This window comes from Pimephales promelas, chromosome 12 (genome assembly GCF_988280905.1).
Source record: "Pimephales promelas chromosome 12, fPimPro1.hap1.1, whole genome shotgun sequence".
NCBI lineage: Eukaryota > Metazoa > Chordata > Actinopteri > Cypriniformes > Leuciscidae > Pimephales > Pimephales promelas.
The window spans coordinates 17,438,810-17,453,322 of NC_142780.1; the positions used below are offsets into that span (position 1 = coordinate 17,438,810).

The 14,513-nt window shown below is 40.3% G+C and overlaps 1 protein-coding gene across 1 annotated transcript in view; it reads left to right on the forward strand.

Annotated features, from left to right (window-relative positions):
- Positions 1 to 14,344, forward strand: part of trim109 (tripartite motif containing 109) — a 37,434-nt gene extending 23,090 nt beyond the window's left edge. Inside the window, exons 2-6 of the mRNA XM_039688427.2 lie at positions 10,653 to 10,748; positions 10,866 to 11,099; positions 12,079 to 12,170; positions 12,256 to 12,371; positions 12,550 to 14,344. Of these exons, the coding sequence (XP_039544361.2) occupies positions 10,653 to 10,748; positions 10,866 to 11,099; positions 12,079 to 12,170; positions 12,256 to 12,371; positions 12,550 to 13,055 (1,044 nt within the window). The 3' untranslated portion in view covers positions 13,056 to 14,344. The remainder of the gene's footprint in view (positions 1 to 10,652; positions 10,749 to 10,865; positions 11,100 to 12,078; positions 12,171 to 12,255; positions 12,372 to 12,549) is intronic.
- The last annotated feature ends 169 nt before the right edge of the window (positions 14,345 to 14,513 follow it).

The window sequence follows — 14,513 nt, forward strand, 5'->3', positions numbered from 1 at the left end:
TACGTTTTTTTTTTTGGGCGAAAAATTAAGTTTCTCCAATCTTCCCAAAACTCTGGATTCTGATAGAGGGCCATGAGACTTAGACCTGAGTGCAAAAATGGATGCTCTAGCCCCTTCCAGAGCTGAGATATCGAAACTCAAAAATTCGGCCCGAAAAAAAAAAACGACAGTGGTACCCCTTACGTTTTTTTTTTTTGGGCGAAAAATTAAGTTTCTCCAATCTTCCCAAAACTCTGGATTCTGATAGAGGGCCATGAGACTTAGACCTGAGTGCAAAAATGGAGGCTCTAGCCCCTTCCAGAGCTGAGATATCGAAACTCAAAAATTCGGCCCGAAAAAAAAACGACAGTGGTACCCCTTACAGTTTTTTTTTGGGCGAAAAATTAAGTTTCTCCAATCTTCCCAAAACTCTGGATTCTGATAGAGGGCCATGAGACTTAGACCTGAGTGCAAAAATGGAGGCTCTAGCCCCTTCCAGAGCTGAGATATCGAAACTCAAAAATTCGGCCCGAAAAAAAAACGACAGTGGTACCCCTTACGTTTTTTTTTTTGGGCGAAAAATTAAGTTTCTCCAATCTTCCCAAAACTCTGGATTCTGATAGAGGGCCATGAGACTTAGACCTGAGTGCAAAAATGGAGGCTCTAGCCCCTTCCAGAGCTGAGATATCGAAACTCAAAAATTCGGCCCGAAAAAAAAAACTACAGTGGTACCCCTTACGTTTTTTTTTGGGGGCGAAAAATTAAGTTTCTCCAATCTTCCCAAAACTCTGGATTCTGATAGAGGGCCATGAGACTTAGACCTGAGTGCAAAAATGGAGGCTCTAGCCCCTTCCAGAGCTGAGATATCGAAACTCAAAAATTCGGCCCGAAAAAAAAAACGACAGTGGTACCCCTTACGTTTTTTTTTTTGGGGCGAAAAATTAAGTTTCTCAAATCTTCCAAAAACTCTGGATTCTGATAGAGGGCCATGAGACTTAGACCTGAGTGCAAAAATGGAGGCTCTAGCCCCTTCCAGAGCTGAGATATCGAAACTCAAAAATTCGGCCCGAAAAAAAAACCACAGTGGTACCCCTTTTGTTTTTTGTTTTTTGGGCGAAAAATTAAGTTTCTCCAATCTTCCCAAAACTCTGGATTCTGATAGAGGGCCATGAGACTTAGACCTGAGTGCAAAAATGGAGGCTCTAGCCCCTTCCAGAGCTGAGATATCGAAACTCAAAAATTCGGCCCGAAAAAAAAACGACAGTGGAACCCCTTACGTTTTTTTTTTGGGCGAAAAATTAAGTTTCTCCAATCTTCCCAAAACTCTGGATTCTGATAGAGGGCCATGAGACTTAGACCTGAGTGCAAAAATGGAGGCTCTAGCCCCTTCCAGAGCTGAGATATCGAAACTCAAAAATTCGGCGCGAAAAAAAAACGACAGTGGTACCCCTTACGTTTTTTTTTTTGGGCGAAAAATTAAGTTTCTCCAATCTTCCCAAAACTCTGGATTCTGATAGAGGGCCATGAGACTTAGACCTGAGTGCAAAAATGGATGCTCTAGCCCCTTCCAGAGCTGAGATATCGAAACTCAAAAATTCGGCCCGAAAAAAAAAAACGACAGTGGTACCCCTTACGTTTTTTTTTTTTGGGCGAAAAATTAAGTTTCTCCAATCTTCCCAAAACTCTGGATTCTGATAGAGGGCCATGAGACTTAGACCTGAGTGCAAAAATGGAGGCTCTAGCCCCTTCCAGAGCTGAGATATCGAAACTCAAAAATTCGGCCCGAAAAAAAAACGACAGTGGTACCCCTTACGTTTTTTTTTTTTGGGCGAAAAATTAAGTTTCTCCAATCTTCCCAAAACTCTGGATTCTGATAGAGGGCCATGAGACTTAGACCTGAGTGCAAAAATGGAGGCTCTAGCTCCTTCCAGAGCTGAGATATCGAAACTAAAAAATTCGGCCCGAAAAAAAAAAACGACAGTGGTACCCCTTACGTTTTTTTTTTTGGGCGAAAAATTAAGTTTCTCCAATCTTCCCAAAACTCTGGATTCTGATAGAGGGCCATGAGACTTAGACCTGAGTGCAAAAATGGAGGCTCTAGCCCCTTCCAGAGCTGAGATATCGAAACTCAAAAATTCGGCCCGAAAAAAAAAACTACAGTGGTACCCCTTACGTTTTTTTTGGGGGGCGAAAAATTAAGTTTCTCCAATCTTCCCAAAACTCTGGATTCTGATAGAGGGCCATGAGACTTAGACCTGAGTGCAAAAATGGAGGCTCTAGCCCCTTCCAGAGCTGAGATATCGAAACTCAAAAATTCGGCCCGAAAAAAAAAACGACAGTGGTACCCCTTACGTTTGTTTTTTTTGGGCGAAAAATTAAATTTCTCCAATCTTCCCAAAACTCTGGATTCTGATAGAGGGCCATGAGACTTAGACCTGAGTGCAAAAATGGAGGCTCTAGCCCCTTCCAGAGCTGAGATATCGAAACTCAAAAATTCGGCCCGAAAAAAAAACGACAGTGGTACCCCTTACGTTTTTTTTTTGGGCGAAAAATTAAGTTTCTCCAATCTTCCCAAAACTCTGGATTCTGATAGAGGGCCACGAGACTTAGACCTGAGTGCAAAAATGGAGGCTCTAGCCCCTTCCAGAGCTGAGATATCGAAACTCAAAAATTCGGCCCGAAAAAAAAACGACAGTGGTACCCCTTACGTTTTTTTTTTTGGGGCGAAAAATTAAGTTTCTCCAATCTTCCCAAAACTCTAGATTCTGATAGAGGGCCATGAGACTTAGACCTGAGTGCAAAAATGGAGGCTCTAGCCCCTTCCAGAGCTGAGATATCGAAACTCAAAAATTCGGCCCGAAAAAAAAAAACTACAGTGGTACCCCTTACGTTTTTTTTGGGGGGCGAAAAATTAAGTTTCTCCAATCTTCCCAAAACTCTGGATTCTGATAGAGGGCCATGAGACTTAGACCTGAGTGCAAAAATGGAGGCTCTAGCCCCTTCCAGAGCTGAGATATCGAAACTCAAAAATTCGGCCCGAAAAAAAAAACACAGTGGTACCCCTTACGTTTTTTTTTTTTTGGGCAAAAAATTAAGTTTCTCCAATCTTCCCAAAACTCTGGATTCTGATAGAGGGCCATGAGACTTAGACCTGAGTGCAAAAATGGAGACTCTAGCCCCTTCCAGAGCTGAGATATCGAAACTCAAAAATTCGGCCCGAAAAAAAAACGACAGTGGTACCCCTTACGTTTTTTTTTTGGGCGAAAAATTAAGTTTCTCCAATCTTCCCAAAACTCTGGATTCTGATAGAGGGCCATAAGACTTAGACCTGAGTGCAAAAATGGAGGCTCTAGCCCCTTCCAGAGCTGAGATATCAAAACTCAAAAATTCGGCCCGAAAAAAAAACGACAGTGGTACCCCTTACGTTTTTTTTTTTTGGGCGAAAAATTAAGTTTCTCCAATCTTCCCAAAACTCTGGATTCTGATAGAGGGCCATGAGACTTAGACCTGAGTGCAAAAATGGAGGCTCTAGCCCCTTCCAGAGCTGAGATATCGAAACTCAAAAATTCGGCCCGAAAAAAAAACGACAGTGGTACCCCTTACGTTTTTTTTTTGGGCGAAAAATTAAGTTTCTCCAATCTTCCCAAAACTCTGGATTCTGATAGAGGGCCATGAGACTTAGACCTGAGTGCAAAAATGGAGGCTCTAGCCCCTTCCAGAGCTGAGATATCGAAACTCAAAAATTCGGCCCGAAAAAAAAACGACAGTGGTACCCCTTACGTTTTTTTTTTTGGGCGAAAAATTAAGTTTGTCCAATCTTCCCAAAACTCTGTATTCTGATAGAGGGCCATGAGACTTAGACCTGAGTGCAAAAATGGAGGCTCTAGCCCCTTCCAGAGCTGAGATATCGAAACTCAAAAATTCGACCCGAAAAAAAAACTACAGTGGTACCCCTTACGTTTTTTTTGGGGGGCGAAAAATTAAGTTTCTCCAATCTTCCCAAAACTCTGGATTCTGATAGAGGGCCATGAGACTTAGACCTGAGTGCAAAAATGGAGGCTCTAGCCCCTTCCAGAGCTGAGATATCGAAACTCAAAAATTCGGCCCGAAAAAAAAAACGACAGTGGTACCCCTTACGTTTTTTTTTTTGGGGCGAAAAATTAAGTTTCTCAAATCTTCCAAAAACTCTGGATTCTGATAGAGGGCCATGAGACTTAGACCTGAGTGCAAAAATGGAGGCTCTAGCCCCTTCCAGAGCTGAGATATCGAAACTCAAAAATTCGGCCCGAAAAAAAAACCACTGTGGTACCCCTTACGTTTTTTTTTTTTTGGGCAAAAAATTAAGTTTCTCCAATCTTCCCAAAACTCTGGATTCTGATAGAGGGCCATGAGACTTAGACCTGAGTGCAAAAATGGAGGCTCTAGCCCCTTCCAGAGCTGAGATATCGAAACTCAAAAATTCGGCCCGAAAAAAAAACGACAGTGGTACCTCTTACGTTTTTTTTTTTGGGCGAAAAATTAAGTTTCTCCAATCTTCCCAAAACTCTGGATTCTGATAGAGGGCCATGAGACTTAGACCTGAGTGCAAAAATGGATGCTCTAGCCCAGTGTTTCCCAAACTTTTTTTCTGGGGACCCACATTTTAAAGTCGATAAATCCTTGTGACCCAAAAAACATTAGGCCCATATAGTTCATATATCACGAAGAGAATTTATGCATTAACAAAATATGCATGACCATTTTTTAAGGTCAGTTAAGCTTCCAGTAAACTATTTAAAAGAGGTACAGATATTTGACAACGCACTTTTTTTTTATTAACCTGTTGTTGACAATAAGCGAAATACAGAGATGAAATGAGAAAGGAAGAGTTGACAGGGCATCTCATTGTTTTCATATTCTCATCGTTACAGTGTATAATTTCGTTACAGGATATAATTTACTATAATAATTATTATAGGCTTAATATCCTGACAATGAGACTTTGTAACCATGCATGGCTCACTACCACTGTATAAAAAATGCCTAAACAGGCAAAAAAAAATTTTTTTTAAAAAACTATAGGTACACACAATTAATTATGTGTTCCTCTACCCCCCTAATAAATCTAAGGCAATATAAATGACTATAACATAGTATTCAATATAAATATTCCACATTTATGCCCAAACCATGGTAAATTATTACATAGGCTATTATATGGTAAATGTTTGTAAGGGTGGTGATTAGGGCATTTAGTCTTCTAACTTTGTTCATGTTTCTTCTATTTACCTCATCGGTAGTGTTGGGAATGTTAAGACTGTTTCATCCAATTTAAAACTATTTAAAATCATTGAGTGATTTGTGGTTTGTAAGAGAGAGTGTCCGATGGAAACGCTTCTCTGGATGTCGCAACACTGTTTAATAATAGTGTCCGGGACCGGGAGTAAACGCAACTCCTTTAAGCTTTGCGTTCCGTTATCCACTGGACCGTGCAGCCTAGTTCAAAGTAAACTAGTGAAACGACTGAAACCAGCGCTATTTTGTTCTCTCTTTGACCGAGAAACCGCTTCAGGTGAACAAATCAGAATCGTTTCAGACCGTTATGCACGCGCGTTTGGCCAATTCATGGAAAGGAAATAATCAAACCAACGAATGATTAATATCGCTGGTTCAGTCGACAGAAATACGGGACACACATAACAAGAACTGCTGAAATATTCGGACTGTAAACGTTTCTCTCAGGTCCGTCGGAGCACTCATGGTGCACACACAGTGCGTAGGCTATAGTCATCCAGCTGCACGCGCCACTGCGGCGACGCGCATATCTAACCGAATTTAGCCGCACCACCAGAAAATAGGAGGAGAGGGAGGTTGGGGTGCCCTCAGCCGTATGGTGATGATTGGCGGGCCGCACTTGGCCCGCGGGCCGCCAATTGAATAGCCCTGATATAGAGAGTAGCCTATAGAACACTGAAAAATAGTGCTCGACTTGGCGACCCAGACAAAATCTCCCGCGACCCACTTGTGGGTCGGGACCCCGCCTTTGGGAATGACTGCTCTAGCCCCTTCCAGAGCTGAGATATCGAAACTCAAAAATTCGGCCCGAAAAAAAAAAACGACAGTGGTACCCCTTACGTTTTTTTTTTTTGGGCGAAAAATTAAGTTTCTCCAATCTTCCCAAAACTCTGGATTCTGATAGAGGGCCATGAGACTTAGACCTGAGTGCAAAAATGGAGGCTCTAGCCCCTTCCAGAGCTGAGATATCGAAACTCAAAAATTCGGCCCGAAAAAAAAACGACAGTGGTACCCCTTACGTTTTTTTTTTTTGGGCGAAAAATTAAGTTTCTCCAATCTTCCCAAAACTCTGGATTCTGATAGAGGGCCATGAGACTTAGACCTGAGTGCAAAAATGGAGGCTCTAGCTCCTTCCAGAGCTGAGATATCGAAACTAAAAAATTCGGCCCGAAAAAAAAAACGACAGTGGTACCCCTTACGTTTTTTTTTTTGGGCGAAAAATTAAGTTTCTCCAATCTTCCCAAAACTCTGGATTCTGATAGAGGGCCATGAGACTTAGACCTGAGTGCAAAAATGGAGGCTCTAGCCCCTTCCAGAGCTGAGATATCGAAACTCAAAAATTCGGCCCGAAAAAAAAAACTACAGTGGTACCCCTTACGTTTTTTTTGGGGGGCGAAAAATTAAGTTTCTCCAATCTTCCCAAAACTCTGGATTCTGATAGAGGGCCATGAGACTTAGACCTGAGTGCAAAAATGGAGGCTCTAGCCCCTTCCAGAGCTGAGATATCGAAACTCAAAAATTCGGCCCGAAAAAAAAAACGACAGTGGTACCCCTTACGTTTTTTTTTTTGGGCGAAAAATTAAGTTTCTCCAATCTTCCCAAAACTCTGGATTCTGATAGAGGGCCATGAGACTTAGACCTGAGTGCAAAAATGGAGGCTCTAGCCCCTTCCAGAGCTGAGATATCGAAACTCAAAAATTCGGCCCGAAAAAAAAACGACAGTGGTACCCCTTACGTTTTTGTTTTTTTTGGCGAAAAATTAAGTTTCTCCAATTTTCCCAAAACTCTGGATTCTGATAGAGGGCCATGAGACTTAGACCTGAGTGCAAAAATGGAGGCTCTAGCCCCTTCCAGAGCTGAGATATCCAAACTCAAAACTTCGGCCCGAAAAAAAAACGACAGTGGTTCCCCTTACGTTTTTTTTTTTTGGGCGAAAAATTAAGTTTCTCCAATCTTCCCAAAACTCTGGATTTTGATAGAGGGCCATGAGACTTAGACCTGAGTGCAAAAATGGAGGCTCTAGCCCCTTCCAGAGCTGAGATATCGAAACTCAAAAATTCGGCCCGAAAAAAAAACGACAGTGGTACCCCTTACGTTTTTTTTTTTGGGCGAAAAATTAAGTTTCTCCAATCTTCCCAAAACTCTGGATTCTGATAGAGGGCCATGAGACTTAGACCTGAGTGCAAAAATGGAGGCTCTAGCCCCTTCCAGAGCTGAGATATCGAAACTCAAAAATTCGGCCCGAAAAAAAAACGACAGTGGTACCCCTTACGTTTTTTTTTTTTGGGCGAAAAATTAAGTTTCTCCAATCTTCCCAAAACTCTGGATTCTGATAGAGGGCCATGAGACTTAGACCTGAGTGCAAAAATGGAGGCTCTAGCCCCTTCCAGAGCTGAGATATCGAAACTCAAAAATTCGGCCCGAAAAAAAAAACCACAGTGGTACCCCTTACGTTTTTTTTTTTGGGCGAAAAATTAAGTTTCTCCAATCTTCCCAAAACTCTGGATTCTGATAGAGGGCCATGAGACTTAGACCTGAGTGCAAAAATGGAGGCTCTAGCCCCTTCCAGAGCTGAGATATCGAAACTCAAAAATTCTGCCCGAAAAAAAAACGACAGTGGAACCCCTTACGTTTTTTTTTTGGGCGAAAAATTAAGTTTCTCCAATCTTCCCAAAACTCTGGATTCTGATAGAGGGTCATGAGACTTAGACCTGAGTGCAAAAATGGAGGCTCTAGCCCCTTCCAGAGCTGAGATATCGAAACTCAAAAATTCGGCCCGAAAAAAAAACGACAGTGGTACCCCTTACGTCTTTTTTTTTGGGCGAAAAATTAAGTTTCTCCAATCTTCCCAAAACTCTGGATTCTGATAGAGGGCCATGAGACTTAGACCTGAGTGCAAAAATGGAGGCTCTAGCCCCTTCCAGAGCTGAGATATCGAAACTCAAAAATTCGGCCCGAAAAAAAAACCGACAGTGGTACCCCTTACGTTTTTTTTTTTGGGGCGAAAAATTAAGTTTCTCAAATCTTCCAAAAACTCTGGATTCTGATAGAGGGCCATGAGACTTAGACCTGAGTGCAAAAATGGAGGCTCTAGCCCCTTCCAGAGCTGAGATATCGAAACTCAAAAATTCGGCCCGAAAAAAAAAACGACAGTGGTACCCCTTACGTCTTTTTTTTTGGGGGGAAAAATTAAGTTTCTCCAATCTTCCCAAAACTCTGGATTCTGATAGAGGGCCATGAGACTTAGACCTGAGTGCAAAAATGAAGGCTCTAGCCCCTTCCAGAGCTGAGATATCGAAACTCAAAAATTCGGCCCGAAAAAAAAAACGACAGTGGTACCCCTTACGTTTTTTTTTTTTGGGCGAAAAATTAAGTTTCTCCAATCTTCCCAAAACTCTGGATTCTGATAGAGGGCCATGAGACTTAGACCTGAGTGCAAAAATGGAGGCTCTAGCCCCTTCCAGAGCTGAGATATCGAAACTCAAAAATTCGGCCCGAAAAAAAAACGACAGTGGTACCCCTTACGTTTTTTTTTTGGGGCGAAAAATTAAGTTTCTCCAATCTTCCCAAAACTCTGGATTCTGATAGAGGGCCATGAGACTTAGACCTGAGTGCAAAAATGGAGGCTCTAGCCCCTTCCAGAGCTGAGATATCGAAACTCAAAAATTCGGCCCGAAAAAAAAACGACAGTGGTACCCCTTACGTTTTTTTTTTTGGGCGAAAAATTAAGTTTCTCCAATCTTCCCAAAACTCTGGATTCTGATAGAGGGCCATGAGACTTAGACCTGAGTGCAAAAATGGATGCTCTAGCCCCTTCCAGAGCTGAGATATCGAAACTCAAAAATTCGGCCCGAAAAAAAAAACGACAGTGGTACCCCTTACGTTTTTTTTTTTTGGGCGAAAAATTAAGTTTCTCCAATCTTCCCAAAACTCTGGATTCTGATAGAGGGCCATGAGACTTAGACCTGAGTGCAAAAATGGAGGCTCTAGCCCCTTCCAGAGCTGAGATATCGAAACTCAAAAATTCGGCCCGAAAAAAAAACGACAGTGGTACCCCTTACGTTTTTTTTTTTGGGCGAAAAATTAAGTTTCTCCAATCTTCCCAAAACTCTGGATTCTGATAGAGGGCCATGAGACTTAGACCTGAGTGCAAAAATGGAGGCTCTAGCCCCTTCCAGAGCTGAGATATCGAAACTCAAAAATTCGGCCCGAAAAAAAAACGACAGTGGTACCCCTTACGTTTTTTTTTTTGGGCGAAAAATTAAGTTTCTCCAATCTTCCCAAAACTCTGGATTCTGATAGAGGGCCATGAGACTTAGACCTGAGTGCAAAAATGGAGGCTCTAGCCCCTTCCAGAGCTGAGATATCGAAACTCAAAAATTCGGCCCGAAAAAAAAACGACAGTGGTACCCCTTACGTTTTTTTTTTTGGGCGAAAAATTAAGTTTCTCCAATCTTCCCAAAACTCTGGATTCTGATAGAGGGCCATGAGACTTAGACCTGAGTGCAAAAATGGAGGCTCTAGCCCCTTCCAGAGCTGAGATATCGAAACTCAAAAATTCGGCCCGAAAAAAAAACGACAGTGGTACCCCTTACTTTTTTTTTTTTTGGGCGAAAAATTAAGTTTCTCCAATCTTCCCAAAACTCTGGATTCTGATAGAGGGCCATGAGACTTAGACCTGAGTGCAAAAATGGAGGCTCTAGCCCCTTCCAGAGCTGAGATATCGAAACTCAAAAATTCGGCCCGAAAAAAAAAACTACAGTGGTACCCCTTACGTTTTTTTTTGGGGGCGAAAAATTAAGTTTCTCCAATCTTCCCAAAACTCTGGATTCTGATAGAGGGCCATGAGACTTAGACCTGAGTGCAAAAATGGAGGCTCTAGCCCCTTCCAGAGCTGAGATATCGAAACTCAAAAATTCGGCCCGAAAAAAAAAACGACAGTGGTACCCCTTACGTTTTTTTTTTGGGGCGAAAAATTAAGTTTCTCCAATCTTCCCAAAACTCTGGATTCTGATTGAGGGCCTTTTGAAATAATTTTTTCAATCTTTTTGAGTGAAATTGAACATCAGCGTCAGTTCTGGCAGCCCAGGTAGTCAAGATGCTGCGAAAGCTGTCGGCCGACTACACGGTCTCATCAGTGATCGCTCAGAGCTACATCAGCACATCTGCTGTTCATTTCCCCTCGCAGCTAATGACCACACTCAAATCAGGGCGCCCTATTTAAGCAGATTCAGTTCGCTCCTAACTGCTCGCTGCTCACTCTCTGAAACCCATTTCCTCCTTGTCATGTATAACGTGGCATTTGCTTTTCTGCTTTACAATTTCCTAATCATTTTTTGTCATGTGTGTTCTTGACTTAATAGACCTGACAGAAATATGGAATATTTTGTGTGTTGTAGAATTTATTGTTAGAGCCTCTGAGTTTCCTGTCAAAGGAGAATGAAGACCTGCAGGCTCTTGTCAAGAAACAGACACATGAGATCTCTAAAACTGAGGTGAACAATACACTTTACAAAAAATAGTGAAACAATCTATCAACATTACTCTAAAGACTCCATAAAGGATCATAACAGGATTCATTACTATGCGTGATTCTTTTTTTTTTTCCTCAGGAAAGGTCTCGACAGCTCTCTTCTCAGATCTCTGCACAGTTTGAGGAGATGCACCAGTTCCTGAGGAAAAAGGAGGAGCAAGTGAAGAAAATATTAGTGAAAGAAGAGAAGGAAATGATTGAAAAGATGAAAAGAAATAGAGCAGAAATAGAAGAGAAGCTGAACGATGGAAGAGAGAAAGAAGGGATTCTACACTCAGTCTTTGAGTCCGATCAACCAGACGGGTTTCTGCAGGTTCAAACTTTGCATTCAGCACAATTTTCAGCACAATCATTTTTAATGTTATTCAGAAATATAATCTGGCTAAAAAAATAATAATTCGATTTTATACAGTTTGCATTGATTAAAAATCATTCAAATGTAAAGACTTTTTACCCTGAATACAGTCCTTTCTGCTGATTTAATCACCATAAACAAAACTGACAATCATAAACAATTATATAAATATTAGCTATAATATAGAAATTAGGAAACACATTTTCACTATATCTTACATGTAGTTACCGGTACTATAGTAATAACAGTAAATTAGAAGCAATAAACCCTAAAACAAACCATAACCATAATTATATAGTAGGTACATCTTTGTAACGTATCCACTGGGAGACAAGTTTAACGAACCAATTTGCAGTTACCAAACAGACAAACAAATACAAAGACTTGACATGACTAAACATAATTAAGAAACAAGGAAGAAGAAACTCACCATAACTGATGTCAAGCACATGCAGATTGATATCTAAAAAATAGATCTTAATTAAAATAAAATAAAATGGATAAAATAACTAGCTTGGTTTGCTATCCCCGTCAGTTCATACTGCTGTTGACACTTTCTCTGACAAGTGGATGCATTGAGACCTGTTTGTTCATGTCAAATTTAAAATAAAGCATATATAGAACATTTCGAAAAAATGTATATTTAATATTTCTTGTTGCTTGCAATGACCTCAACACTGTCAGAAATAATGTGCAAAAATCATACCATTGTAAGTGTGAATCAATGGCCCAGTGAAATACTGTTGTACCCCTAAAGGTATTTTTGCATATTTTTCTGAGAGTGAGGAATCAGGTTTTAGAATGTGATTTTTGGGAGTTAAGAATGGACTAAAAGCACATATTTATTGCATGTATTGTACATAACATAATGCTGTGTTATTCATAGCTGCAGTTTTCATGACGATAATCATTTGCTTTGTCTGTTCTTCTCCTGTAGTGGTGGACTGAGAAAGGGCTGGCATTAGTTGAAGAAATGAAAGAAAAAGAAAGCGGCAGTGAAAATAATGATAGTGCTTCTCAAACAACCAAGTATGACAATATACTGTAATGCTTGAGGTAAACATGACCGACTCTGTATATATCCCATCAGTTACATTCATCTCCTGCATTGTAGGTTCAAATCAACAGTGAAAAGCGTAAATTTCACACCAAATTCTTTATTCCTCGGCCTTCATGAGACTCATTTGCAGTTTATTGTGTGGAAGGAGATGCTGGGCTCTATCAAACCAGGTGAGGACACCAGTTATCCATATGTTGGCAACACTGTGTATTAAAATACATGTTAAAGTATATTAAACACTTAATGGTGAACATAAAAAAATATATATATTTAAAAAAATAATTGTTTCAATAATTGTTTCAAAATTAAGCTGCATTTATTTCTCAATTTTTTGTTTGTCTTTCTTAGTCCCTGATCGTAATGTCATACATGACTGTCATGACCCATACCTGAGGGTCTCCGCCGATGGGCGCAGCGTCATCCGCACATCCAAAAAGGGGATTTTTTTGCGTCACAAAGACTATAGGCCTCTGGCCAGGACCCACAAGACCTTCCAGTCAGGGCAGCACTACTGGGAGGTGGACGTGGGAGCGAAGATAGACTGGAGCGTGGGCTTTGATGGTGGCTGTATAAGCAACTTGAACAAGGACATTGGGCTTCACCTTAAGCATGACCAAGGCTACTGCATCAAAGAGTATGAGACAGTGACAGACATAGATCTGACAGTGAAACCACACAGGATAGGGCTGTACCTGGACTGCGACAGATGTCAGGTGTGCTTCTATAATGCCGATGACATGACTCTACTGCACACCTCCACATACCCTTCCTCCATCCCTTACTCGCTCAGCCTCTCTCCTGGAGCGTATCTGGCAGGGAAGAATGCTGATCCTATGACAGTGTCCTGGAACTGATCCGTCCCGGAAACAATTAGACACTTTATTAAGAAAGGAAGAAAGACCACAGGAGATTTTGTTCTTTATTTTAGACAACAAGGGAAATACTGTATATGCAAGCTTATCTGGCATTTCAGCCACATAAGAAACAAATCATGCTTTCGGAAATAACAATTATGACATAAATTGTCAAAATGATCAGATACTGTAGTAATTATGAGAAAAGTCAAAATTATGACATACTAAGACAATTATAAGTCTTATAAAAAAGATTTGTATCATTTTGTCTTTTTATGTGATAATTATAACTTTTATCTCATAATTTTAATTTTTTTAATCTTATCATCTTAAATTTAGTCAATTTCAACCTTTTATCTCATATTTATGACTTTTTCGTAATTTTTTTGTCTTATGTGGCAGAAATTGACATATATAGGAAGTAGTTTAGATGCAGCTACTATGGCTATAAAGTCACCTTCATTCTTTCAACATGGTTATTTGCAGTAAAAACAATATAGAGTATAGAATTATAGAATATATATATAGTTAACGGACTTGGTTTGTTTGATATTAGAAGTGTGGTTATACTGGCGTAACTAACTTCACAAAATCAACAAGGAAAAAGTAAAAGCAGTTTTTGAACAATACCAGTAACACTTATGAAGTTGTCAAAATAATCATAAAGTAGAGCTGAAAAAAAAAATGGTTTATTTTATGAACAGGTTCTGGCACACAGGCCTTCATCACCACTCTAATAAATAGTTTTTTTTTCAACCCAACTTTGGGTCAGATGTAGACAAACCCAGCCGTTGGGTTAATATTTTCAATAAAAATTTTAACCCAACGTTCGGGTTTGTCCATATTTGACCTAAAATTGGGTTAAAACAACCCCGCATTTTTTAGAGTGAGGGCTAAAATATCCGCAAGATGCACAAAGACTTTAATTACAAAGACAAAATTCAAATACACATAACTAATAAGAAAGTCAAATGTATGGTAATGACCAATCATAACATGAGATAAGTGATCACAAGTGATCTTTGAATACAATGTTTATTAGAAGCTCACCATACGAATAGAGGCTATTGGTGTCACGTGTAGTTTTGGTTTTGTTTCATGTTCATGCATTATTTTTGTGGTTTTCACAGTTATGTTATCCTGCCTTGTTCTCCCCTTTGTCATGTGCTTTCTTGTTTAATGTGTTCTCTTTGGTTCATTGTTTAAACCTGTTCACAGGTGTCTTGTCAAGTCATTAGTCTCTTTGTATTTATTGACCTCATGTTTCCAGTCTTTTGTCCCTGTATCCATTGCCGGTGAGTGTCATAAAGTCAAGTTTTTAATTTTGTATCTGTTCACGTTGGGTGTTAATAAATACTTTATACGCACCTTCAGTGGACTATCTGTCACGCTCACTATAGAGCCTCATCAATAGGGCATGCATGCGCTGCCACAACACTTATACTCTTCAGCACCTCA